The sequence below is a fragment of the Aulonocara sp. 'chitande type north' Nkhata Bay genome, linkage group LG18 (assembly GCF_057382095.1).
Source record: "Aulonocara sp. 'chitande type north' Nkhata Bay isolate Kocher_YH1m ecotype deep benthic linkage group LG18, A_spYH_male_GT1.1, whole genome shotgun sequence".
In the NCBI taxonomy this organism is placed as follows: domain Eukaryota; kingdom Metazoa; phylum Chordata; class Actinopteri; order Cichliformes; family Cichlidae; genus Aulonocara; species Aulonocara sp. 'chitande type north' Nkhata Bay.
In genome coordinates this window covers 20571954-20597831 of record NC_141361.1, presented here as the reverse complement: position 1 = coordinate 20597831, position 25878 = coordinate 20571954, and the positions used below count along the sequence as shown (strand labels likewise).

Below are 25878 nucleotides of genomic sequence, written 5' to 3'. Positions count from 1 at the left end.
GAAAAGTCAGAAAAGTAATTTCTACTTCTACTCAAGATTTTCCTCAAAGTTTGTAAATCCCTTGTTTTGGAGCATTATATCAGAGACTGATGGACATTTGCTTCTTTTAAGACTAACTGTCTCTTCCCACAGGTTTGTATCCAGGAACAGAGTATGTCATCTCAGTGCAGGCCATTAAGGGAAACAATGGGGGCAAAGCTTCTTCTGTCACCGGTGCCACAGGTCAGTGTCAACACATCAGCATTCACGAGTTGTTGAATCTCATACTGCTGTGCCTTATTATCAGTTAGCATAAAGTGGGCCCAATTTTCTCAAAATTGACTGCTGCCTGACATTAATTGCATTGAGACTGCATTTCTGCGACCACTGGAGAAGTCTGACTGTGGATGACACTTAATATAATAGATCAGCCACTCTTGGAACAGAAAAACATCAGAGAAACAGCGAGGAAAACCATATTCCACTTAGTTTTGAATTGGGTGTACCACCAATGAGTGCGCTTAGCTCTTGTTGTGTCACCTATAATTCACCTGTGGTCAGATGCTAAGAGGAAAAACACATAATCTGTCAGACACAAAAAATGCTATGGAGTATTATGCAAACTGCTGTTACCATCCTTACAGAGCCAGTGATAACATTACAATGAATACAGCCAGCAAGAGGCAGGATTGTGGGTTATGGATGGAGGGCTGGAATTTACAACCTAATAATTTGAGCAATCTTTAATGGTTGTGGTGAGCTTGGTCACAGAGGGGAAACATGATATGAATTCTGTAATGACTATGAGATGCTCCCTGACAGTCAGGGTGAGAAGGTCCATGATTTACAGAGTCTGGTGTTGTTGGATATTAGCATTTTGGTCTTAGCGTGAGTCGGACTGGTTTTAGGACGTGATGAGGAATACATTTTTACTCTTTACTTTCACAGCCATTCTTGACATTAAGTTGCTATATAGTTATAATTTAACAGACCGCCAAATGCTCCACAGTGGCACATCAGGTTTTCAGTTTCTCCCATTATCTTCTTTTCTGTCTCTCATTCACCTTCCCATCTTTCCTCCTCTCTTTAGAGATTACTCACTTCTAAAGCTTTCTTCAGTTTGAAGTCTGTTCATTTTGGGTGGGTGAGTTGTTATTTTTGTTTTTTTAGACACTGAGGCAACCAGTTTAATGGTTTTTAGTCATCAGCCTTAGCAAGATATTTTCAAGACTCACCTCTCATCTTTTGAAGACAGTCAGGTACTCAAGAACTCATGTCTTCACTAATCTTTTTTTCTGTGTGTATGCCACTTACTTTTGCAGCAACTGCATAAGTGTGTGTGCGTGTATGTGTATGTGTGTGTGCGCGAATGGGCTAATCTACACCAGACAGACAGTGGCTTGTCTCCACTCCAGCAGCTACAATCCTTCATTTTAGGTGTAGCACGAAAAGGCTTAGAGGTGATTGAAGAGGATACTCCTCAGCTCTGTCTGGCAGAGAGGATGTGCTAGTTTCTCGATGACTGGCATGGTGCAACAGAGAGCACAGTCACCTATTATCTCGCCGAACATGCTGTTGCCTTTGGGCAGCGGGGTTATACACGGGAGGAGATAAAAGGAACATGAGGGGGGGAATATTGAAAATACACAAACAGAGAGGAAGCTGTAATAAAGAAGAATAAGACACTAAGTGTTGGCATTAGAGCTAAAAAACCAGAGTCGAGTGATAAATCAAGATATTTATAGGGGGAATTAAGAACAGGAATAGGACAGGATATAAAAACAATGGGTCATAAAGAAACAATTTATGGGACATTATGTAATGCGTTATTGGGTAGGTACTTCTAAGACTACAGCTGCCATCTTACATATTGTGTAAGCGCCACAGTTGAAAGGTTTCCCCACTGTTGCCATCTGTCCTATGTGCCTTCTCATCGTCTCTTTCGCAGTGTCTGTCACGCATCACAATTGGCATCCTGCTAAACTTATTTTGCTGTGGCTCCTTTTATAGTTGTTTACCTTCTGCACTACTGATAACAAGGTATTACATAGCAAATAAAAGAATGACAGTGGATATTTATAGCTGGGCCTCGTTATGCACTTCCGGTGTGACTTTTATGTTGGATTTATGTTTATGTTGCGGAATATGCACAATTTTTGGCTGAATGTTTTCATTTTATTGCCACCAATGACAACATACGAAAAGAGAAACTGAGGACCAGACTTGTCATCCTTACTATAACCTGTCCAAAGCTTAAGAGGCATATAAACACATCATACCACAGCTGCTACTGCTGATTCAGATTCAATAAAGTCACCACCAAGGCCTTTATAACAAAAAGCAGATGGCTTGACGTTCGAAGATGGGTTGAATTTTCCACTCAAATGTGTCCATCAGAGGTTTTTGAGCCAGCTCTTTGCATTAGACAAAATACAAAGAGCTGGAAAAATGTCAAATGAAAATGTGAGAAGAGACATTTTATAAAAGTAATGAGGATTCAAAACAAATTCCCGAAAGGTCAAACTGGGAATGACAGATTTTGTGTAGAACTACTCTTCGTGTGTTGATTCAATTGGAGCAGTTGAACAGCTCTATGCACCTATTAAGTGTGAGAAAAAGATAATGTTGTTTGTAGGTATCTTCTTAATTAATCTTGGTGTAGGTTATTGCATTAGTAGCATTGATGTTTGAGCCTGTTATGCTCAAAAGTGTGTTGTTGTTTTTTTACTTTTTCTAATATTCATAATAATTGTAATTAATTTTAATTAATTAATTTTTTAATTAATTTTAATTTATACATTGCACAGGTATCTTCCAAAATTGTTTAAACATGAACAAAAGAAAAATCAGGATCTTTTAGCCATTGTCCATTGAAATTTGGGCAAATTTTCTCAAACCTACTATATAATTTTGCTACAAGAATTGTCCCTTATAACACAGAAAATGCTCTATTTCTGCCACAGATTAACACAGACAGTAACACAGATTGATTGCTTTTATTCCACGTTTAACAATCATGCTTCCATGAGTGGTCAGTGCCAGAAGTTAGGCTGTTGTGTATAATCTGAGGGCTGAACTAAGATCACAGTTTGTTTTTCCCTGAAATATGTCCATGGTAACAGTGTACTGTATTTTCTTGTTGGAACATATTTGGATTATTTTACAGTTACAGTGGTGTTTACCTTTAACCTGTCATTCAGAAGAAAGAAAAATTGTTCTCTTTGTGTATTTGTTAAAACTTACTTACGGCTGCCACGTGGAGTGAATAAATTATGAAAGGATAGTTCATAACGTAAAAAAGGGAGTTTCACACAATTCATATTATATGTAAGGACAAAATATAGGTATGTTGATAAGTCAGTTCTGTCATTAAGAATTATGAGTTACTTAAAGCACATACAAGTCGTTGGGCAAACATGCTAATAAACTCAACTAGGGCATAGATCAAGCCTGACATATTGTAGTCTCTGAATGAATGGAGCTCTGTTGCTCCATATGTAGCCATACTGTATGGCTTTCACTGTACAGTGAGGCTGTGAATCTGTAAGGCTCTAAATGATGAAAGACAGCCTACTACTGAGTGCCTTGTGGTCAGTGTCTGCTGAACATGTCACCCATAATGGATAAGTTGTCCTCCAAATGGCCGTAGTCGCAGCTTGTGTTGTGTAGCCATGTAGTCACTGACGCTGCACAGCTAGTGGGGTAGAACGTTTGGAGTAACTGGATCCATCATACAGAGCAAATGCAGGCTTGGAGCACGTAAGAAAACGTATCAAATAACTTATAGAAAATGTCAGACGACTGAGGGATTGGACTTGTTTGTTCAGAGGGGAATAAAGAACATTAGAAAAAAGAAAATCCAGTGGTGGGCAGTAACTTTAACACAAGAGAATAGAGATAACGAACACATTTAATCAGCGTACCAGTGTATGATTCTGTATTTTCATTTGTTCTTTTTTTATATGCTGTACTTAAATAGGCATAGACATCTGCAACCTTTCTGCACTCATTCCTGGCTGAAGAATTGTGAAAAGGTCTGACTTTTATAGTTATCATCATATTTTGCATTAGCTCACCATGATGAATTCTTCAGGAATTGATTAGAATTGTAGTAATAATAGGAGCAATAAAACACTATAAACAGACCTCACTACACATAAACTATGCATTACTGGCAAACTGTACATACAATTGTTTGCAAAAATGACTCATTCTGCAACGATTTTCCCCATTCAGTGTTGTATAGTATTGGTATTTCTGCTGTCAAATTTCTACTAATGTTCTATTAATCTTTTAAATACTATATTCTGTTTATTCTACAGTCGTGCATCACATTCAGTTAAATCATGTGGTCGCTCTCCTGTGAGAATCAGATATCTATTACAAAGCACAGTTTGTACATTTGTTCAACCAAGGTATTTCTCTGGTTTAATTAAAAGAGGTTTTTTTTTAATTAAATTAGAGGTGACTTGAGATCCCCTCTCCATCATAAGTTCTGATTCAAAGTCCTGAAGGAGATATTAAAATCTTCTTTCGCAGTGCAATCTAATAAAATTAGGGGTGGGTTTTTATAATCGATTCATCGATTAAAATCGATTCTGGCTTGGATGACGTAAAATCGATTCATTAAAATCCTGAATCGATTTTTTAATATAAATTTATTTTGCCCGAAATGCCAGAATCTCTGGTGACATCTCACAAAATTTCAAGAACCACCAAACAGTTAAGACAGTAAATGAGAGCAGGTACACGGATTCTGCACATAGACTTAAACACACAGCGCAACCCGCGGATCAGAATCAGTTAGATGTCGCCTTTCTCACGGTCGGGGCTGAAAGCCGACAGCTCGCTGATTCTGATCTGTCGGCGGGTCCGCGCTTTGTGTTCACGCCCTTTATGCGCCGATTCTAAAGCTGTTAGTTTGATCTCTCTCCAAACAATATTGACCGAACCAGCAGCAAAAGAAGATCCAAACGGTTCACATAAAATCGTCATGAATTCACTCTGACTTTTACTGTTTTGCTTCCACCGCGATGCACAGCTCTCTCTCTCTCTCTCCCTCTCTCTCTCTCTGTACTTCAAGAACAGTTTCCCTTTCTTCATTATTCGCTTGCTTGTTACGCACAAGTCTACTGTTGTTTACAGCGCTGTCACACACTGTTTTTTTCCCTTTTACATTCTTCCGAAAAGAAAACCTCATTTCTGCTGTTCAATACTGAACAAATTTAAACTTTTTAAAATTATTCAAAATGCAAAACGCTTAACCATGTCTCTAATAAAACTGCTGTAACTTCAGAGGTAATGTTCATATGTTGATTAATGGTTTTCTTTAGTTTTTGATGTACTGCAGAATATTTTTATAAATCCCAGGCCAGGAAAACCTTCATGTTTTTCTGTTTTATCTTCAGCTACTTTGACACAAAGGCATCTGCTGTGACGCTCACACCTTTGATAAAGTCTTGCGTGTGTCAGCTTCCTTTTTATTGATACAAAAATATGTAAATGTACTGATCTGAATTATAATATTTCTGACTGTCAAAATTTCCCAGATTTAAATCGAATCGAATTAAATCGAATCGTGGATCGAATCGATTCGGGACCTTGTGAATCGGAATTGAATCGATTCTAGAAATCAGTGACGATACCCAGCCCTAAATAAAATGTACATGATAACTGATCTGAAAGTAGAGCCAGGGCAGATTGTCTAGCGCGCCAGTATCCAAATCAATTTCCAGTCAAAAACCAGAGGTTTATCCACAATGTGCATGTGGAAGCAGCTAGAAAACTCTGCTGGCCTATAGATTTAATTGGAATCAGAGTCAAGCGGAGTAAATCCTGGTTCCAGAGACAATAGCCAACTGTGGACACACGATGGCAGTAATTTAAAGGCAGTAAGACAGGTTCTATGGCAAAATGCTATTTAAGATGAAAGGAGAGAGACTAGGGTAAGTTCATTTTTTTTATAGTGATTTTCTGATTTTATTGGAAAGGCACTGCCAGCCTTGCTTGCCCTAAATGCTACCGCTATGTTCTAAAGGAGCTTTGTTCAGGTCACATAGCAAATAATTGAATAATGAATGATGAAAAGAATGAAGATATTCAAACTGATAAGTTCTTTCAAGTGTTTTAGATCAATTCAAAACGAAAAACATTTTTGCACTAACAGGCTTTATATGTTGTGCCACATGCATCATATGTTATTGCCTCACACCTCACAGTTACTGCCAATTTCCAGAATGCAATGACATCTCCCTGGTGGTGCATACTGCCACTTCCTGTTTTTAGGTCATGCAGTTCTGGTGCAGAACTGACATTATTAGTCATTAATTTCAAAATGTTCTTAAATGTTCAACACTAAGCTTGTTTAGTGTTTTTCAGTTAAGGTGCTTAGAAAAGTGAATGACCTCTCATTTCGAGGCCTTGGAGGAAACACACAGCTCTAATAAAAAGGAGCTATTATAAATTCTTTCTGTGGTTTAGCTCATGACAGGCTGTCAGGCAGTGCAGCCACAAGGACAGGGAAGTGACAGGGGGAGAGGAGAGGAGAGACAAAGAGGGGATATAGAGTTAGACAGTTGCACACTTCCTTTCTTCTCTTGGATGCATCATCAATCAGTTTTCACGATGCACACTGCACACTGACACAAGAACGACCTCGACTCAACTGCTGCCACAGAGGAATAATCCTAAATGATGATTACTTTTACATTTCCCTTCACTTCCTTTGTGTCTCTCCTACTATGCCTCTGTGACTTTATTTCCAGTCTTACTTTCTTTGTTGCTCTCCCTCTACACTTTCATGATGAGTACCTCGACCGACCCCAGAGCCCATCCAGACAACACTCACAGCTTCACCAGAGTCTTGTATGCATCCTTCATATTTCCTCGAGCCACCGAAACAGAAGCTCGATGTTCTGGTCTGCTTGTCTTTCCTCTACAGCTCATGCATTACAGTGCAATGAACAGATCAGTAACCTAGGTTGCTTTGATGTTACAAATTCTCCTTTTGTTCATTTTTTTTAATCTTCAGCATCCATTAATAAAACAGTAACAGGCTTATGTACATTTCTGTTGGATAAAAATGTGTATCACGAATGTGCCATGTTACAGCCTGACCTGCTGACTAAAAAGGCGAGACAGCCATCAGTATTTGAACGGGCTGTTTTTCAGGGGTCGGTGAAACCTTTTAGAAGCGCTTGTGAAATGGTCAGAAAATGCCTGGCCGAACACATTTCCTGTGTCACAAATTGTTGGTTTTGTTTCCAAAACCAACAATTTGAACTTCACCTCAATTTTGCCAGCTGTGTTGAGGTAAGAAAGTCAGCAATTTGAATGTCTCTGAAGCTGTCTTCAGTTTTTATTGTTTTTATTATTCTATTTTATTGTCTCCCCCACTCTTTTTTTCACTTTCTGTGCACACATCAAGAAAAGCACAACACATTGTCGGTCTTCCAGGAAAGACTGTGAAGACTACTAATGTCTGATCTGACAGCATCATAGTGTCCTTGCTTCAAGGAATGTCTAGAAGAATGCAGGGCTGCAATGTGGTGTTAAATCAGCTAAAGTGAACTAATGGGCAAGAAGTCTGTCTATCAAATCCATGCGCTGGTGGCTAAGTGGGTAATTATAGACTACTTACATGTTTCTAAGAAAAAAGAATAATGGTGTCTGCAGAAGTTAGATGTTAACTTCTTAAAGTCCTCTCTGTATAACCCTTCAATTTTAATGTTCGGTTTAACAAGTGTTAAGTACTGTCTATTAACCACAGAGATCTTTCTGGCTCTTTCTCATCAACTGATGTTTGACTGTTAGCAACAGCCCTCATCACCTCATCGGTGGAGTTACTGTGACTATATCTTACACATTTGTGATGCTTTCAGTTTTGAAAAGTCTGCCCAGCATTCATACACATAAAGTACACCACAATAACCCTTAATAAAAAATTTAAAATATTTGTAAAAATATAAAACCATAATAATCAAATCAAATCACTTTTATTGTCACATCACATGTGCAGGTACATTGGTACAGCACATGCGAGTGAAATTCTTGTGTGCGAGCTTCACAAGCAACAGAGTTGTGCAAAATACAATAACATAAACAGGCAAAATATACGAATGGCTAAATCTGAAACTAATAAATATATGTATAATATATAATAGTATATGCAAAAAAATAAATAAAAAATTTCTGGATGTGTATACTAAATGTTTTTCTACGTGTGTGTGTGTGTGTGTATACACATATTTTACAAATTAAATAGAGTCAACAATAAATAAAATATATAAAAATATACAGAGTTGAGACATGTGCAAAACAGTGGCATTACTGTACAGTATGGAGTGCATAATGTTGAAGTTCCAGTAGTGAAGGTGAGGTGTCTATGACGTGTTCAGCAGTCTGATGGCCTGATGGAAAAAGTTGTCTCTCAGTCTGCTGGTACGGGACCGGATGCTGCAGAACCTCCTTCCTGATGGAAGTAGTCTGAACAGTTTATGGCTGGGGTGACTGGAGTCCTTGATGATCCTCCCCGCTTTCCTCAGGCAGCGCTTCCTGTAGATGTCTTGGAGGGAGGGAAGCTCACCTCCAATTATCCGTTCAGAGCACCGCACTACTCGCTGGAGAGCTTTGCGGTTGTAGGCGGTGCTGTTGCCATACCAGGTGGTGATGCATAAAATACACTAATAATTACCAATAACTAAAAAAATTATTGGCTATTATATTGGCTATTATAAAAGGCACTGACAGAAAACCCAGGTCATGTATTTATGAGGATTTACTTCAGGGTTATGTTGTTTAGTTTTGTAAAGTTTGCCAATAGACCCTGGCTGATGTTGTCCAGGTATTCTACTTTTCTTATTATATAGAGTTCTTTTTTTTTTTCATTATACAACCTTATCAATATTGATTGCCATAGTCTACAGCTATATGTTTCTGTAGAGACCAATGGCAGTGATGTTGTGAACTCTCTAGCAACTGACATTAATAGATGGATGACAACAGTTTTTTTCTTTTTTTAACTTAACAAAGACAAAATGGAAAATCTTTTAATTGGCTCAAAAGCCAAGTTTATTTATAAGTGAGCAACAACAGGTGACACAGTAAGATTTCAAGTAAAAGGTCATGGCATTGTTTGACATTCTGATTTGAGCTTTAAACCCTGCATTAACTCAAGGCAGCTTTCCTTCATCTTAGAAATATCGCCAAAATATGACTCTCCTGGCTCGCCACGACTCAGAATTTTTTTTCATTTTTAGTAGACTGGATTACTGCAATTCTCATTTTGTTGGACTTCCTAAAAAGATTATCAGTAGACTGCAGCTTATCCAATACTCTGCTGCAAGGTTATTAAGTAAAACGAGAGAATAACAGAGCACATCGCTCCAGTTTTAGCAGAGCTACATTAGCTTCAAGTATCTTGCAGAACTGCTTTAAAAATACTCTTACTTAAATGGCATTGGACCATCTGGACCATCTTATATTTCTGAAAGTCTGTCACTTTATATCCTGGCTCGCACTCAAACATCCTCTGCTGCCAAACTCTTAGATATACAGTATTCCTCACAGAGAGAAATTGGGGATGCAACTTTTGGTGTTTATGCCCCCAAAATCTGGAACAGACTATCTCAATATACCGAGGAAGCAAACTGTGCCAATAATGTCAAGAAACTCTTAACATCACACATTTAAATCTGGCATTTAGCTAGTGTTTACATTTAATAAAAATACCACTTCACTGCTTTACCTTTAAGTGAGTTCAGCAGCCGTATTTAGTATTCTGGTTCAGAACGTGCAGTTTCTCTACAGTCCCGTCTGCTTCTGTTCCTTCAATGTTTATTTTCTTTTTCTATATTTTTTATGTAGAATTTCGTCTTATTCATTTAGTATCCACGTGTGGGATGTATGTGGATGCATATATGAACATATTTCTAATGGGTTGTTTGACTTTTTCAGCTCTTTTTGATGCTTTTTTTTCTTTGCTTTTTTACGTCTTCAGATATTGATGCTCCAACAAATCTCGTCACTACCGAAGTAACAGAGGACACTGCAACAGTCTCCTGGGATCAAGCCCAGGCTGGAATAGAGGGATACATGCTGAGTTACACTTCTGCTGAGGGATCCAGTTCAGACATCTCTGTAGCACGTGATAGTACCTCATACAGGCTGATAGGCTTGAGGCCTGGAGTTCTCCATACTGTCTATATCTGGGCCTATAAGGGAGACAAAGTCAGCGGAAAGAGTTCAACAGAAGCTGAAACAAGTAAGTGCTGAAAGGGGAAACATTACAGTAGAGACTGATTTGATTATTTGGCTGTCCGTCATTGAAGACTCCCACAGAGGAATCATATTTTGGAGGTCAGCTAGGAATATCTACAAAGGTAAGGCAGAAAAAAGAAACTCTTATCCCCTCTTTTTTTTTAACAATGGTGCTGAAAGTGTAAACAAATGCTTTTATCTTCTGTCTCTTTTTTACTGATTGCACAATAGCCTTTGATTGTCTGAAAAGTGATCAAAAGCGCAACTGTTCTTTGCTGCCTTTGAACTTGGAGCAGTCTGTGAACTAAAGTAAAGGTTGATTTTAGGGTCTCTTTTTCTTAAGCTCCTTTATGTACGACCTTAAAAAACATACAGATAATTGGTCAATTACTACCTCTTGATCTTGTGCGTGCTAGGTTGACAATGTGTGAAAAGCATTAATATAGACATTACACACTTAGCACACCAGCCCCTCTTATCCATCTGCCAAGAGTGGAACTTGAACTCTGTGTGAAAAACGCTGTTTAACATAATTAGGTGGTACACCTCATTTAAAAGCAGCCCAGTTTAGCCTCGGGTTGAATGTTCATAAGAAGTTTGAGCAGAAGCATTTTGCTTGGTCAACAGAGCAAGACACTTCTCATGTCTCTTAATCTGGCTGTTGTGCAGATTAGCAGCTGTTGCTGTCTGCTGGTATTGATGTTTTTGGAAGAAAGTCAGCAGAACAAGAAGTATGAGTGCTTTAAAAAATATCTTTACGCATCAGGATCACAATGACTGTGACGGCACAAGCTGGTGAAACAGGCTGAGCTAGTAATAGAATTAGTTTTCCTTGACAGCATAGTATGACTTTAGTTTCTTAACAGTTCTTAACAATGTTTTCCTGCTCTTAGTAAAATGTATGCGATGTAGAATTTCCATGTTCTTTGCTTACAAGTAGCTCCTAGAACCACTGCTTACATAGCAGTGTGTCATGCCGTCAAACTTGGATTCAATAAAAAATGTGTCAAAATAGTTGAATGTGGTATTTTTGGATACCATTGAAAAGATTTTTCATATATGTCATATATGAAAAACAACAGGTTTATATAAGAGGTGCTGTTGTTTAAGGCTAGAGAGCTGCTAAAGCTCACCACAGAGTATAATCCAAGTTTGACATCTATTCCAGTGTCTTCTGCTTCTAGATACAGGTGAAGCTCTGCACTGCTGATTTTTTTTAGTTCTTCTGTTTGCAACAGCTGTGATTACGTGTTTTTACCAGTATCTACTAACTACAACTCCCTGTGCAGACCTGGATGCTCCTACTAACGTCTTCGCCCAAGATGAGACAGAGTTCAGCTTCAGGGTGCACTGGGATCCCCCTCAGGCAGAAATTGATGGCTACATGCTAACATATAGCTCTTCTGAGGGCTCAAGTGAAGAAATTGTAATTGGGTCTGACAGTACTTCATACACGCTGACTGGCCTGAGGCCTGGGGTCCTCTACACTGTCTACATCTGGGCTGTCAAAGGGAGTAAAGCCAGCAGGAAGATCTCGACACAAGCTGAGACAGGTCTCAGAAATTTAACTTTCTTTTCAAACCTCAGCATTAAATGGTTAATATCAAAGTTAAACAAAACCCATTTCCTTGCCTCTTACATGATAATATATTTTATGTTACGTATAAAGATACAATATTGTCCAAAAGTCTTGAGTCATCCCTCATTTTTTAAAAATTTTGCTCCGAGTGAGGCAGACAAGAGTTATTGAGTTATTGAGCAATAGTTCCCCCTGGCTTTATTGGTGTCTATACATGACACATAACTGATTTTAAATTGTATTTTCAGGCTCTTTATTACCACCAGCCTGTTGCAGAGACATATAATTCGTTCCCATTTCTTGTTTGAATCTATGAAAAATGCCAAAGATAACACAGTTTGACAGGCATAAAATATAATTTCTGAACTACCTGTTGGACAAAATCTTGACATATATCAGGTGTCCTCAAAAATATTTAAGGAGAAAAGAAGAAGTGGTAGGCTATCTAGAGCAGATGAACAGTACCTGAAAGTCCTGTCTTTAGGAAGTAGGAAACACACCAGCAAAGTCCTGCCACAGGATCTGAGAGAGTGTCTGGCCCTTTAGTTTTGGTCAGCAAAGTGGAACATGTTTGCATTTCTCCTTCAGATTCATCTATTGTTCACTGAAGCCTCGTCAGAAATGGTCTCAGTGGCTGTCACTGAGACCAGTGGCTGAGATCAGTGGCTGTCAAGAAGCGATTCTTAAGGAAGGGAAACAGGGAGAAGACTGAGGAATGTTAAATCACAGAGGAATCAGACTGCAAATCAGTGCCACAGGGCTTAGGGAGTGATGAATCAAAATTTGAATTTTTTTTAGTAAAATCATCATCAAAACCTCAGGAGTCGTACATCAGTGAGTGTCTAATGCTGTGTGTAAAACACAGTGGATCTTCTGTTGAAGTCTGGAGAACTAATGCTGAAAACTACTTAAAGAAATGACAAGATAGTTTGTCCAAGAGAGTTCAGAATGTGTTGAAGAATCGAGTTGTTCACACAAATACTGACTTTATCATGATTGTTTGAACATGTTTGAGTAAATCGCTAACCCTTCCCAATTCCTCCAAAAGTATTAATTCTAAATTGTCAGCACTGGTCTACCGTCACCTTGACATACAGTTTTCACAAGGTTTATCAACCAAATAACTGGATTTATTATATTCCTTCACATTTTTTAGATTAATTTAATTTGTCACCCATAATATTCCAGATGACTGTAATATTCATCATTAGAGTTTGTGTATTAATATCTTCCCCTAGAACTGGACGCGCCTGCTAACCTCTTAGCAGAAGATGAAACAGAATCCAGCTTCAGTGTTTCATGGGATCCCGTCCAGGCAGAAATTGATGGCTACATGCTAACCTACACATCCTCTGAAGACGGCTCTAGTGGGGAAATCCCAGTGGGGGCAGATGAGTCTGATTATTTGTTGACTGGTTTGAGGCCTGGGCTCCTCTTCACTTTTTACATCTGGGCTGTCAAGGGAGACAAAGCCAGCAGGAAGATCTCAACACAAGCTGAGACAGGTGTCAGATGCCGGTTTTGTTAAAACAAATTGTCTGACTAGTAAATTCATGTTTAATACCCTAGAGCTTCAGATGCCCCATAATTACAGCTTTTCTGAAAAGACAGCAAGTCAACCTCCTTGTAAACCTTAAAAAAATGTCTCTCAGATGGTAGACCAATCAGAATCAGCTTGTTTGTTTAAAGCAATTTTCCAATGTATCCATTCATCAGTTCATCCATCTACTTGCCAACTTCTTTGGGTCAATAAGGGGGAAAGCAGCCCAGACATCTTTTTCCCCAATAACTTACCTCAGCTCTTCCTGAGCAGTCATGTGCCAGCTCACAGCATGTTCTGGAACAACCCAGCGATTTCCTCTGAGTCAGTCATGCCTGCAGTGCAGGGAGGCACTCTGGCCTGCTCTTTCCCATTGACTATTATGCTCACTATTCGGAGCAGTTGCTCCTTTTATAGTTCCTTTCCAGTCGAAGGACCCTTCCTTGATTCATGCAGACTCAGATCCATTCAGGTTAGCCAGCATATTGGAGAACTTCATCTCAACATCTTTTATTCAACAGTATGTTAATTTCACTTGCTTCTCAGCATCTTTGATTGCAAGGGAAGCATGGATTGAAGAGTTCTCTTAAAGCCATTTTCAGTCATGACATAATGTATGTCAGCAGTTTTTGAACTGCGATGATCACGAGCACTTTTCTTCTTCAAACTACAGCACCTTGGACCTATAACATAGGAAAAAACAGATCCGAAACTGAAATGTTTCTTGACAGAAAAACAAGACATTTTCAGCAATATCAGAGGAATATTTGACCAAAAAATCTCAGTGCATCATCAAATATAAATACCATATTCAAGTAATAAGTACTCTCCTTTCTGACAATCAAACAGGCAGTTAAATTTAAATTTTTAATCCTCTTCACAAAAATCAAGTAATTTGCCCCCAAATCTGTCTTTATTCTGTTCTCTATGCTCTTAATCATGTTTTTGTACAGAACTGAATGTTCCTATTCACCTGTTTGGCGAGAGAAAATCTTAAGTGGATCATCAGACCACATTAAGGCAGGAATCAGTAGATATAATTTTAGATGTGATGAAAACACAGTTAAAGAGACCACTTAGGAGCTGAATAGTTTCTAACTGAAGTCCTGACTCATCATTTCCTTTAAACCACTTTGGGCCTGTGAAATGTGACGCAAACCAGCAGGTTTCTAAATGGACAAAGTGAACTTAAAAAACATCAGTATTCATCACGTACTCACAATCATGATACTAATGCTTGTAGAAAATTCAAGCTAAGTTGTTTCATCCCCCTGATGTAGTGAAAGATGAAACAACACATCTTGTAGTTTGCACAAGCAGTTCTTGAAATGTGCATGAGTAGTGCAGTAAACCTCTTCTACTAACATCTTCCTTTAGAACTGGATGCTCCTGCTAACCTCTTAGCCCAAGATGAAACAGAATCCAGCTTCACTGTGTCATGGGATCCAGCCCAGGCAGAAATTGATGGCTACATCCTTACCTACACCTCTTCTGAGGGCTCTAGTGAGGAAATCCCTGTTGGGTCTGACAGGACCTCTTACATGCTGACTAGCCTGAGGCCTGGAGTTCTCTACACTGTCCACATCTGGGCTGTCAAGGGGGACAAAGCAACCAGGAAGATTTCAACAAAAGCACAGACAGGTCAATACAATATGAACAAGTGGATTTTTCCCCCCCTTTTGGCGATATTGAAACTCTTCTTTCTTATGAAACATTGAAAAGGGTCATTTTTCTTCTCTTAAATTTGTTGCAGGCTTGGGTTCTACTGTTAAATACATTGATGCATTTGGGCAGAGCAGCAGGATGTTGCAAAACCAGTTTCTCCTATTAAAGTAGTCCTTAATTGAATGTTTACATGAGCCAACTCTGAGCTTTAACTGGCTGTAAATGCTGAAAATACCCATTACTTTTAAACAGTGTTTACCTGTTTGTGGGTCTGACTCTCTGTTTGGATGAGAAAGCCCCCCAAAAATCTACCCAACTAAATTTTATGACACTTCATGGCAAGATGGAGAATGCCCAAAAGAATAAACAATGGTGCAGCTCAAGATTATTTCCTTGATAATGAACAGCAACATTTGAGTGTCCTTTTGTTATGTGTCAGCAGTATTGCACAAAAACAACCAGTCAGAATTTCTTACAATTTCCTAGAGAGGCAGAGGAAGACACCATTAAATTGTAGTTCATCCAAAAGCAATTTATTTAGTATTCTTTCTTACTAGACATGAAAAGCTGCAAAGGGTCCATCAGTACCTTCTTTTAGTAATCAGTCCCAGGTGTTTTCAAATGCAAAAGCTCAAACATGTTATTGCTTTTATACCGGTAATAAAAAGATCCGAACCTGAGACCAGTAAATTATTACTAAAGTACATATGCCCTAGTTTTGGGGGTTTATTGGTTGGAAAAAAAGGCAAAAAGGCATCACGTTCTCTGAGCAGCTGCAGATCATTCAAACTCAGTGAGTTTCTGATGAAGAGACCAGCAGTTTGCACCGACTTGACTGCTGTGGAGTTGACTAGAAATCTTTTTACATTTCTTTCTGATGACAAACAGTATAAGTTGTACTTCTTGGCATAGCTTGGTATTGAGAGGGATCAAAGATTAAGTATAGCTGGAGATTTTTAAATGAACTAACATGCAATCACAGAGTCAATATTTGTTTGTTTGGAACCTCTAAAGTATCGAAGACCACCTCTCTGACTGGAATATGATTCCCAGAGGCCTGGGAGGTCAGGTCACATGGCGGGCCTCAGAGGTTAGTTTGAAGTAAAAAGCAGCAGCATGTGGTGATCGTGTTACAACAGGGGCATCTTTGTGATTCACAGATGATCTGTAAAATCATCTGGGAGCACTGAGTGAAAGCTGGGTCTTTTTCAATTAGGCAGAAAATGACCGAGTTTTGGATGATAAACTTTTCTCGTCGTAACTCGTCAGCGGGCAGAAGGCCAGTGTGGTGCTGTGTTCAAACAGGAGCGTTACTGTGTCAAACGATATCATCTGGGACACATAAAGGAACATGTTATTATATTTGTGACTTTATTGGACCTAGTAAAAAGCACCATTATTATGTCATTTAAAGCTGTCTCGAACCAAACTGTTTCACAGATTTGTCAGGAGCGTTTCATTCTCCTTATGATACCCAAGGTGCTGCTCAAAATGTCACTCTTCACGCTGTTTTGCCCTTTTATTTACAAAAAAAAAAGAAGTAATTTTTTTAATACAAACAGAAAATGGTTTGGGATGATTTTGCACCTTATGGTGGCATAGACTTCCCCTAATTTCTTGATCCATGGGAGGTTAAAGCTCCAACTGCTCTAACAGGCATCTCGGTGTCAGACAAATTATCTCAGCTTCTGCTTCAGGTCAAACTCCCAAAGCATTTAAATGAGAAAGCACAAGTATTAGCTTATCTGCACAGGCAAATTGTAACTGTGCAGGTAGATGGTTGTCATATCTTGTGTTGTGCTTCATGTGGAGAAAGTCTGAAAATCTAAATTGCCAATTTAATCGGCCTGAATCAAAAGCTCTACATTTTAGGTTCACAGAGGAAAATAATAGACAGACGAATGATTAACATTATCAGTAAAAATCATGTAAAAGTACCTATTGTTTATAGAAATCATTAATTTGTTCTTCACAGTTTAAATTTTTGGGCTAAAGGCTTGTAAATGGAGCACACGTTTATTTACCAAATGAAAACATGATATTATCAAATGCATTAATGACTAAATGACTGCTGAGCTGTAATCCACTTTGATTTGCACTCATACCCACCAGACATTGATTCTCCCAAGGATCTGAGGGCTGTAGATGTGACGCTGGACTCTGCTTCTTTAACTTGGACTCCTCCTCTGGCTGACATTGAGGGTTACATCCTCACCTACAGGGATGAAGAGGGAAACACGGAGGTAAGTCGCCATAATGATTAGCACCGATGAGTTTGCACCATAGAGCACGGTATTCACACTTATAATATTCAAACGCACAATTTCTCACATATTATGTTGTTTTCACTTCTTGTGTAACTTTAGCAGCAAAAAAAACAAGACCTGAAGGTGAAGGATGAAGGATGATTCCTCTTATTCTGTACTGGTTATAAGCAGAATCTCTGGGCAACATGTTCTCCTAGTCTCAGTCATTTAAATGACATTTGGGAAATTGACTGGGGCTAAAGGTGCTTGTTAATCTTAATCTCTGTAGAACACTGACCTCTTGTGGCAATAAACAAAGCAAACCTGGTAGTAATCAGCTTCTTTTGTTGCTGTTTGGTGTCTTTTTAAAATTGAGATCTAAGTAATTAAACCTAACACAATTTACTTTTCTGTTTAGTCCGAAATGTTAAATCCATAATGTGATGCTATTATATTCAGTGTTCTGTTATATGTTTTCATCAGACTGTTGAAAAGCAGCTTGTAGCCGGTGAGAGCAGCTTTGCTGCATCAAGTCTTGAGATGGGGAAGAGGTACATTGTCACTATTATTGCCTACAGGGGCAACAAGAGGAGCAAGGTGGTAGAAACCATCTTCAAAACAGGTTTGTGCCACGTCACTTAACATCTCGTACTCTGTTAAAAATCATCGGTATGAAAAAAACTCTAATAATCTTCTCACAACATCCCCGTCACCAGTTGGTCTCCTGCACCCATTCCCCATGGACTGTGTTCAGATCATGAAGAACGGCAATAAGAGGAATGGTGTCTATACAGTCTATATTAACAATGACCGCTCCAAACCTATAGAAGCTTACTGCGACATGGACACTGATGGAGGCGGCTGGCTGGTAGGAATTTTTGATATGATATCAATAAAGAAGCTCACGGTGTGGAACTTTTGTCTAACAATGAGAGTGACTACATGAACACTGGCATGTGCGTGTCACTTATTTGCTCCTGGGTTGTATTATGGGAAGTGGATTCATTTCTTTTGGAGTCTGAATGGGCCATGGGACTAAAATGGTCTCACCTGATTCAGTTTAGATTTTTAGCTCCATGCCTGTTTGAAGCTGCAACGCTAAATCAAAGGAATCCCTAATAAAGGCTGATCAGTTTATTGGCTGGTCAATGCTGGCAACCTGTATTAGTCTCGCTTTGAATAACAAAGAAACAGTGGTGAACAAACTGACCCAATGCTGGTTATGTGTATAAAAATTTATTAGACTCCAAGACGTATTTTCTGCATCAAATCTGGAAATCCAGTATCGATTGGGCTCAGCTCCCTAATGATAGCACTAAATAGTTAGAACAAACCATTTGAAATGTTTGTGTAACACTTTGAGTGCTTTCCACTTTTAGGTGCTTCAGCGCCGTAACATTGGCAAGCTGGACTTTATGAAACGCTGGAGGCAGTACATTGCAGGTTTTGGCAACTTAACCGAGGAGTTCTGGATTGGTGAGCACTTCAGTGTTTTGGGAAAGAGGGCTTTTCTGCAGACAGGCATAAACATGCACATTTGAGCATTAGAGGAATGTCTAGTGTGTTCTTGAAATTCTCTGCTTGTGTTTTCCCTCAGGTCTCGATAAAATATACGAGCTTACCAACACTCCTACTCAGTATGAGCTGAGGTTTGATTTGGGTGTGGGCTCAGAGAGAGCGTATGCTGTATACGACAACTTTAAGATTGCACCAGTCAAGCAGAAGTTCAAGCTCACCATTGGCAAATACAGTGGGACAGCAGGTGACTCTTCCTCCTTAACTATAGGCAACATAAAAGGCTGAGGCTGTTCAGACAAATCAAACAGCCTTCAAGAATTATATTCTCTGTGGCACTTCAATGGAATGAGTTATAGCCAAAAGGGGATGGCGAAAATAGCAATGAAACAGACAGGGTCAGAAAATAGAAGGGTTTCAAGCGGGAGGCACCCCACCGGTCATGCTGTAGGATGCTGAGAAAGAAATGTACCCAACAGTAGGTGGGATATTTGTTTCAGAAACTCACATTCAGTCACTTATAGACAGTATCTATATAGGGATGAAAGCAAGGCTTAAGTGGGCTTTGAAGCCAGGCAGACACAGACACACACAGCGAGAGCTATGCTGTGTCTACATATAACTCAGTGTGCTGAAACAACATGTGCTACAGAACTGAAACACCCTGAGTTTGGCATTATATTCAATTTCTTCCATCTTACGGTAATAACGGTGCAATCCTAATTTTCTCGATGATCCCCAGGTGATGCCATGACCTACCACCAAGGCCTCCCCTGGACTACCATTGATTCAGATAATGACATTGCCCTGACCAACTGTGCTCTGAGTCACCGTGGCGCCTGGTGGTACAAAAACTGCCACCTGGCCAACCTTAACGGCAAATGGGGTGAAACCAGGCACAGCATGGTAAGTGAATGAGACTGTAGCACCTCAGCAGCAGCAAACTCTGGTTTATTGGACTCAGTGTTGATTTTCTAGTTTTCTGGATAGCATACACAAAAACACACACACGCATATTTAAATCAACAGTATTGTGCAAATGTCTTGAGACTCATTTCTTTATATTTCTTTAATGAAAATGGGAAATATGTGCAGTGATTTATTGAAATGTGCAAACATTCATACATGCAGAAACAGCTAGTGCATTGCTAATGAGCTTGAAAATTAATATTTGATCTGAACACCTTTATTCAAGAAATCGTTTTTATCATTTCTTTAAGTAGCCTTCAGAAATAGTTTTCTGGGTGTTTTTGAAGATCATTCAACGCTCTTCTCTGGATGTTTCTTCCTTTTGTTCCATTCTATGTCAAGATGATCCAACACCGCTTCAGTAATGTTGATGTTCGGGCCAGATTCATCTCTCAGGGCCTGCATATATTCTTTGTTGGACTCATATTTCTTAAGGTCATGATTGAAGATACTGCTCATCTGCTGTACAAAATCTAGCACCTTTATCTTTTGTGCTCCATTTGTCCAGATGGGCAACATAAAATCTAAGCTCTGCATTAAGTCACACTTTTACTGTATGATCGTTATACCATACCGCTTCACCAGTTGGTGGAATCATAATAGACTTGTATTAACACTGTAATTACCCTAAGACCGTGACCAGTTAACAACATGGGTTTTCTGGACAAGTCCCATCAGTCCATCTCTACCATTACATTTTTATGTTTATGGCAAACATTACTGAAAGCTTGCCTCCTAAACAGTTTAGGAGTTTTACTATACTGAAGAAAACTTTTGGATTTCAAAAATCTTTTTTACTCTTTTTATTTATCAGTCCTCTTCAGTCTGAAAATATGTAATTTCATAGTTACTGTCCAGCTGTGACCCGCGATGCAGAGCAGGTTATCCATAAATCTGTATTAGTGGCCACTGTGCGAATAGGTGAATGCAGCTTGTGGTGTAAAAGTACTTTGAGCAGCCAAAACTATTGGAAAAGAGCTCTTTGAATGCAATCCATTTTCCATTTCCATTTTGAAGATCAGATGCATTTTTAGTTGCCTTTCTAACCATTTTTCACAGTATATATTACAACCTTGTCTGTTAGGATTTAAAACAACACACAAGTACCGCAACTAACTGCTGTGAAGGAAAAACACATCCCTGTTATTTAGGATCTTTACTAAGCATCTTATATGGAAACAACAAGAACAAAAAGAAGCTAAAAAAAAAAGCTTTCTGGGAGGCTGCTCCCTGGTCAGCAATCAAAGACAGCTTCACCCCAGCCCACTTCTACTTGTTTTGGATTGTTGAGGTGAAGCAGAAATGGCCAACATCCATCAGAAGTGATAAGAAAACACATTTCTCACACCAGCTATAAACCATAAGTGTTTTTACCAGGCTGCTCGGGTAACAACAACAGTTATTATGTCTAAGGAAGACTGATACCGAAGGAAATGCCAGGGGATTTCTCTGCTCTTGTCGAGATTTCATCCATAATATTGCCGTTGCAGATGTCTCCTGCAATGTTTGTCGGCAAAATGCAATAACAGTCAAAACAAGTTTGTACTCACATGAAATGAAGCAGCGGTAGGTATTTATTACTGCATGTCATTCCGCCTGCCTGTCATGCCACTTGCCTCTTTCGCGACTCGATCTCTCCGCTCGCTGTCTCCCCCTTTCATTACGACTCTCCTGTCTAAACATACGGCATTTTTCCTCTTCCCTACTTTGCCCCAATCAGCTTCTCTCTCAATCTGCTGTTTTTGCTGTCAGGGGGTGAACTGGGAACCGTGGAAGGGCCACCTGACATCCCTCGACTTCTCTGAGATGAAGATCCGACCTGTGGGAGCCCTGTCCAGCAGGAAGAGGCGATCGCTGGCGGCTAGGGAGAAAAGCAGAAACACAAAACTCCAAAAGAAATAGAAGAGCGCCTGTGACCACATCAGCCCCATCAGCCTGACATCACACAAGCTTTTGGTGTTTCTGTACATATGTACACATGCATGTTTTAATACTCTAGACTAGAATACCTACTGGTCTCCCTCTCTGTGTGTCTCAAATCTTGGACAATATGTACACCTTTTAGAAAAACGAATACCTTAATATCTGTTCATAGAAATTCAAAGATTTACTGTGACTGCAAGAAAGTGGCAAATGACAAACGTCCTTTGACTTTTTTTGACATTAATTGGTTTTGTTTATCACTCAAACTTGAACCTGTTTATATTGCTTGTGTTATATTTGCTTATTTCACATCCTCCAAAGAAATTGAGTGCATGGTAGAAAACAAAAATAGCTTGTCTGTTGTTGGGTTTTTTCGTGGATCAGGTGTAGACTATTAGAGTTAGCACCCTGTTTATTGATTGTGAAGCCAGCTGGCTTCGTCGCATGAAACTGCCACTGTGCTTCTAACACTGTCACATCACATCAGTTTGTGTGGGACAAGGCCGTCAGTAACAACGGATGGCTGTCTAGAGACGCCAAAGTGCTCCTGCTTTACATTCAGATGACCGAGACAGCTAATATCCATCAATGTGACGTGCCTTTATCAAATGTCAATAGGAATGAAGTTTGTTTGCCCCATCCTCGGGAGCATAATGACCATACTCTAGTTTTTCAGTCTGGAAAGCTGACAGAAGTTATTAATACGTCTTTGACTTTGACTTTACTTGATTACTTTTTTCTCTTTTTTTCTTCTTTTTTTACACATTTATATTACAAACTTGGTTTAGGTGACAAGGACTGAGCACATCAATCAACTTTTCTCCTAATCTGCCAGAAGTTATTTGATTTGCAGTCAGTGACTCTCACACATTACTTTCCCCTAAAAGTTATTGTGATTTTTTTTTAACTTCCAGCTAATCCTTAGGATCAGCTTTGAAGGTCAGAAATGAGGAAGTAAAAACCTGTTTATCCATATTTTATTTACTAATTGTATTCTCAAGCTGACATTATAGCTGCTCATTCATATTAATGCAATCATTCAGGGAATAAAACTAAAACATTTTTTATATGTGAAAATCTTGTTTGTTTTTCTCATCTCAATATAGCGATGGCCTTATGGGATATAGGAAAGCAAGTAGTACTAAACCTTTTTTTGCTTTGCAGATTTTAATGAGTTGCTTTGAAAACTGAATATGTTACCATGGAAAAGCCAGACAAAATGTTATAGTTATTCAGTATATTTGGGTGTTTCACTGCTGTAAGAAGATACATAGCAACCCCCCAAAAATCTGCAGCCACACTAGAAGCTACATTAAGTTTTATGCAGACATATTGATGCATGCTTCTTTAACTTTGTCTTATAGATTTGTCTACGTATATATGCATAGTAATGGACTTATTAGTTCTTTTCAGTTTTATTTAATTATATTTTTGCCTGTTCATTGGACCTGAAGTGCTCCATTAAAGGACTTTCTGGAGACAAATCTTGTCTTCAGCTAATTTGTATTTTTTTACAATAAATTATTCATGTTAATTTGGGGAAATACAGGCACCGAGCAACTGACTAGATACACCCATTCAACTGTTTTTTAATATCTAATGAGCTAATCACACAGCCATTCAATGCATTTAACATGTTAATTCTGAAGTCGAGCATAAGAATAAGGAAGAAAAGGTTGATGTAGGTGACTCTGATCGTGGCATGGTTGTTGGTCCAAGATGAGCTGGTCTAAGTGTTCAGAAACTGCTAACCTAATGGGAGTTTCCCACACAACCACCTCTGGGGTTTATATGGAATGGTCTGAAAAAGCTTCACAGCATACCCATCTTCTGATAGTTCCTTTCAGCAGAGAAGCACACAATGTCACAAAGCTCAAATAACCTCAAACTGTTTTCTTGAATGTGAGAATTAGTTCACTTTACTCAAACGGCCTCCACAGTCAACAGATCTCAGTCTGACTGAGCACCTTTGGGAAGTTGTGGAGCAGGAGATTCACATCATGGATGTGCAACCAACAAATCTGCAGCAAATGTGTGATGCATGTCATGTCAATATGGACCAAAATCTCTGAAAATTGCTTCCACCACCTTGAATCTGTGCCATGAAGAATTAGGACAGTTCTGAAAGCAATAGGAAGGCCAACCCTGCAGAGAATGGATGGATGGATGTTCAGTGCTTATCACTCACCTGTTTTCCTTGTATTGATGCTTAATTTTATCAATAAGACATAAATAAAACCTCTCAGTCAGACATGAATATGTTACGGCGTGACTCTGACCTGTGAAACTCAGCTGTTCTTTCTTTGGTACCACACCACGCTTTCATCATACTGAGTTGAGCAACTACATTTGCAGGAACTGATGATTGTTTGCTGTCTGGTCTCAGAGCAGTTTCCCAATTCTCTATCTCATAATCTGCAGACAGAAGCAGCCACTGGCTCTCTGCGCAGGAGCTGTTTTTATCAAGCTGCTGAGGGTGTACGGAAAGGATATAAAAAGGTCATCACGCCATTTAAACACAAAAAGATACTGAAATAAGATATAATCTGTTCAAACAACAATGGAACACTTTTGGAATGAGTAAGTGAAAAATGTCTTGGGGTTTTTTCCCCCAAGTGTTTATTCATCAAAACCAAATAAGAGTTTGAGAAGGCTGCTGACAAAAATTTTGCCAGCAAATATTTCTAGAATAGCAATTCATATCAACTTTGAAATGAAAGGTCTCACAAAAGCTCATTGATGCGAGAGGCCTTTTCAGGCACAGTGATTGCAAATTACTTTAAGGAGATTGGTTCCTGCCATTGCTTTACGGGGCAAATGGTTTGCTCAGTGCCAGGATAAACAGAGAGGAGAGAAAACACACTTTGCCCTGTTTGTCTCTCTCTTTCTGCCTCTCCCTTCTACGTTTGTGCATATATATAGTACAGTATAAGGTTGCTGACATACACATTTGTCTGAATTTTGACACTTATGCCTTGGGTTCAGTGTGATGTATTTTTTCCATGAGAGAACCTGGTACCGTGGTAACAAGTGGGTGTTTGTTTAAAGGGGTGGAGTGTGAGCAGTTCATGGCAAGAGAGAGAAACTGCAAAACAGAAGACATTTGAAATTCAAGATAGCCACTGTCACACAGCACACGGGAACACTAACAATTTCCATTGACTCATTTCTGCAACACTGTGGATTCTTTCTTTCTTTCTTTCTTTCTTTCTTTCTTTCTTTCTTTCTTTCTTTCTTTCTTTCTTTCTTTCTTTCTTTCTTTCTTTCTTTCTTTCTTTCTTTCTTTCTTTCTTTCTTTCTTTCTAGGGAAACTGAATGTTTATTTAAAGCTCATTATCAACCAGGGATCTATAAACCCTCAGAGCCTTGATTGACTCTTTTTGAATCATTAAGCATTCTCTTACTAACAACCAAACCCTTGGTACCAGGCATGATGGATCCATGCTTTCATGTATGAACTATAGCACGAGTTTCCTGTTCTTAGCTGACACGAGTGGCGCCCATTATGGTCTCCTTCCATCTGCTCCAAGCTTTGACATGTTAAGCATTCAGTGATGCTCTTTTACATACCTTAGTTACAATAACTGTTTATTTAAGTTACTGTTGCCTTGCTATCTGCTCAAAGCAGTCTGGTCACTCTCCAGAAAGATTCAGAAAGCTACTTTCACTCAGCAACTTCTGCTCACTGGATATTTTGTCTTTTTTGGGCTATTCACCACCACCAACAATGCCAAGATTAACATTATTTAAATAACCTTCTGTAGGCACCAGTCTATGAATGATTAAGTTCATGTTTGGTTTATGATTCAAAGATTAGTTACATAATTAATCATTTCAGGTTTAATACATTTGAACATTTAAGTTATGTTCACATAAGATAATGAAATGTCACTGTTTAGGATCTAAAAGAGGTGCCCATCACTTCAAGCATGTAAGTGCAATGGCAGCATGTGTGGTTTAGGAAGAGGAGGAGCTTGGACGTAGAGGTTAGGAGTCTTGTGGTTTTCTTACCGTGTACACATGTTGTTCTGGATAAATATCTTATTTTTTGGAATGTTCATGTTTATTTTAGTTTGTAATAAATAAAACAATCAAGTCATAATTCAACTAGAAGCATTTGTTTTGGAAACCGGGAACATTTTTGAACGTGGTCTATTGGAAGTGTCCCTACACCTTCCTTCCATAGTCTGATGCTCAATTTTGAC

The 25878-nt window shown here is 38.9% G+C and overlaps 1 protein-coding gene across 1 annotated transcript in view; it reads left to right on the top strand.

The window, feature by feature from the left end:
* Window positions 1–23986, top strand: part of tnn (tenascin N) — a 43025-nt gene extending 19039 nt beyond the window's left edge. Inside the window, exons 8-19 of the mRNA XM_086272147.1 lie at window positions 133–222; window positions 9977–10240; window positions 11526–11789; window positions 13054–13320; window positions 14733–14996; window positions 17133–17263; window positions 17750–17888; window positions 17983–18134; window positions 18646–18742; window positions 18864–19028; window positions 19524–19687; window positions 21503–23986. Coding sequence (XP_086128273.1) covers window positions 133–222; window positions 9977–10240; window positions 11526–11789; window positions 13054–13320; window positions 14733–14996; window positions 17133–17263; window positions 17750–17888; window positions 17983–18134; window positions 18646–18742; window positions 18864–19028; window positions 19524–19687; window positions 21503–21652 — 2147 coding nt within the window. The 3' untranslated portion in view covers window positions 21653–23986. The remainder of the gene's footprint in view (window positions 1–132; window positions 223–9976; window positions 10241–11525; window positions 11790–13053; window positions 13321–14732; window positions 14997–17132; window positions 17264–17749; window positions 17889–17982; window positions 18135–18645; window positions 18743–18863; window positions 19029–19523; window positions 19688–21502) is intronic.
* Window positions 23987–25878: the final 1892 nt, after the last annotated feature.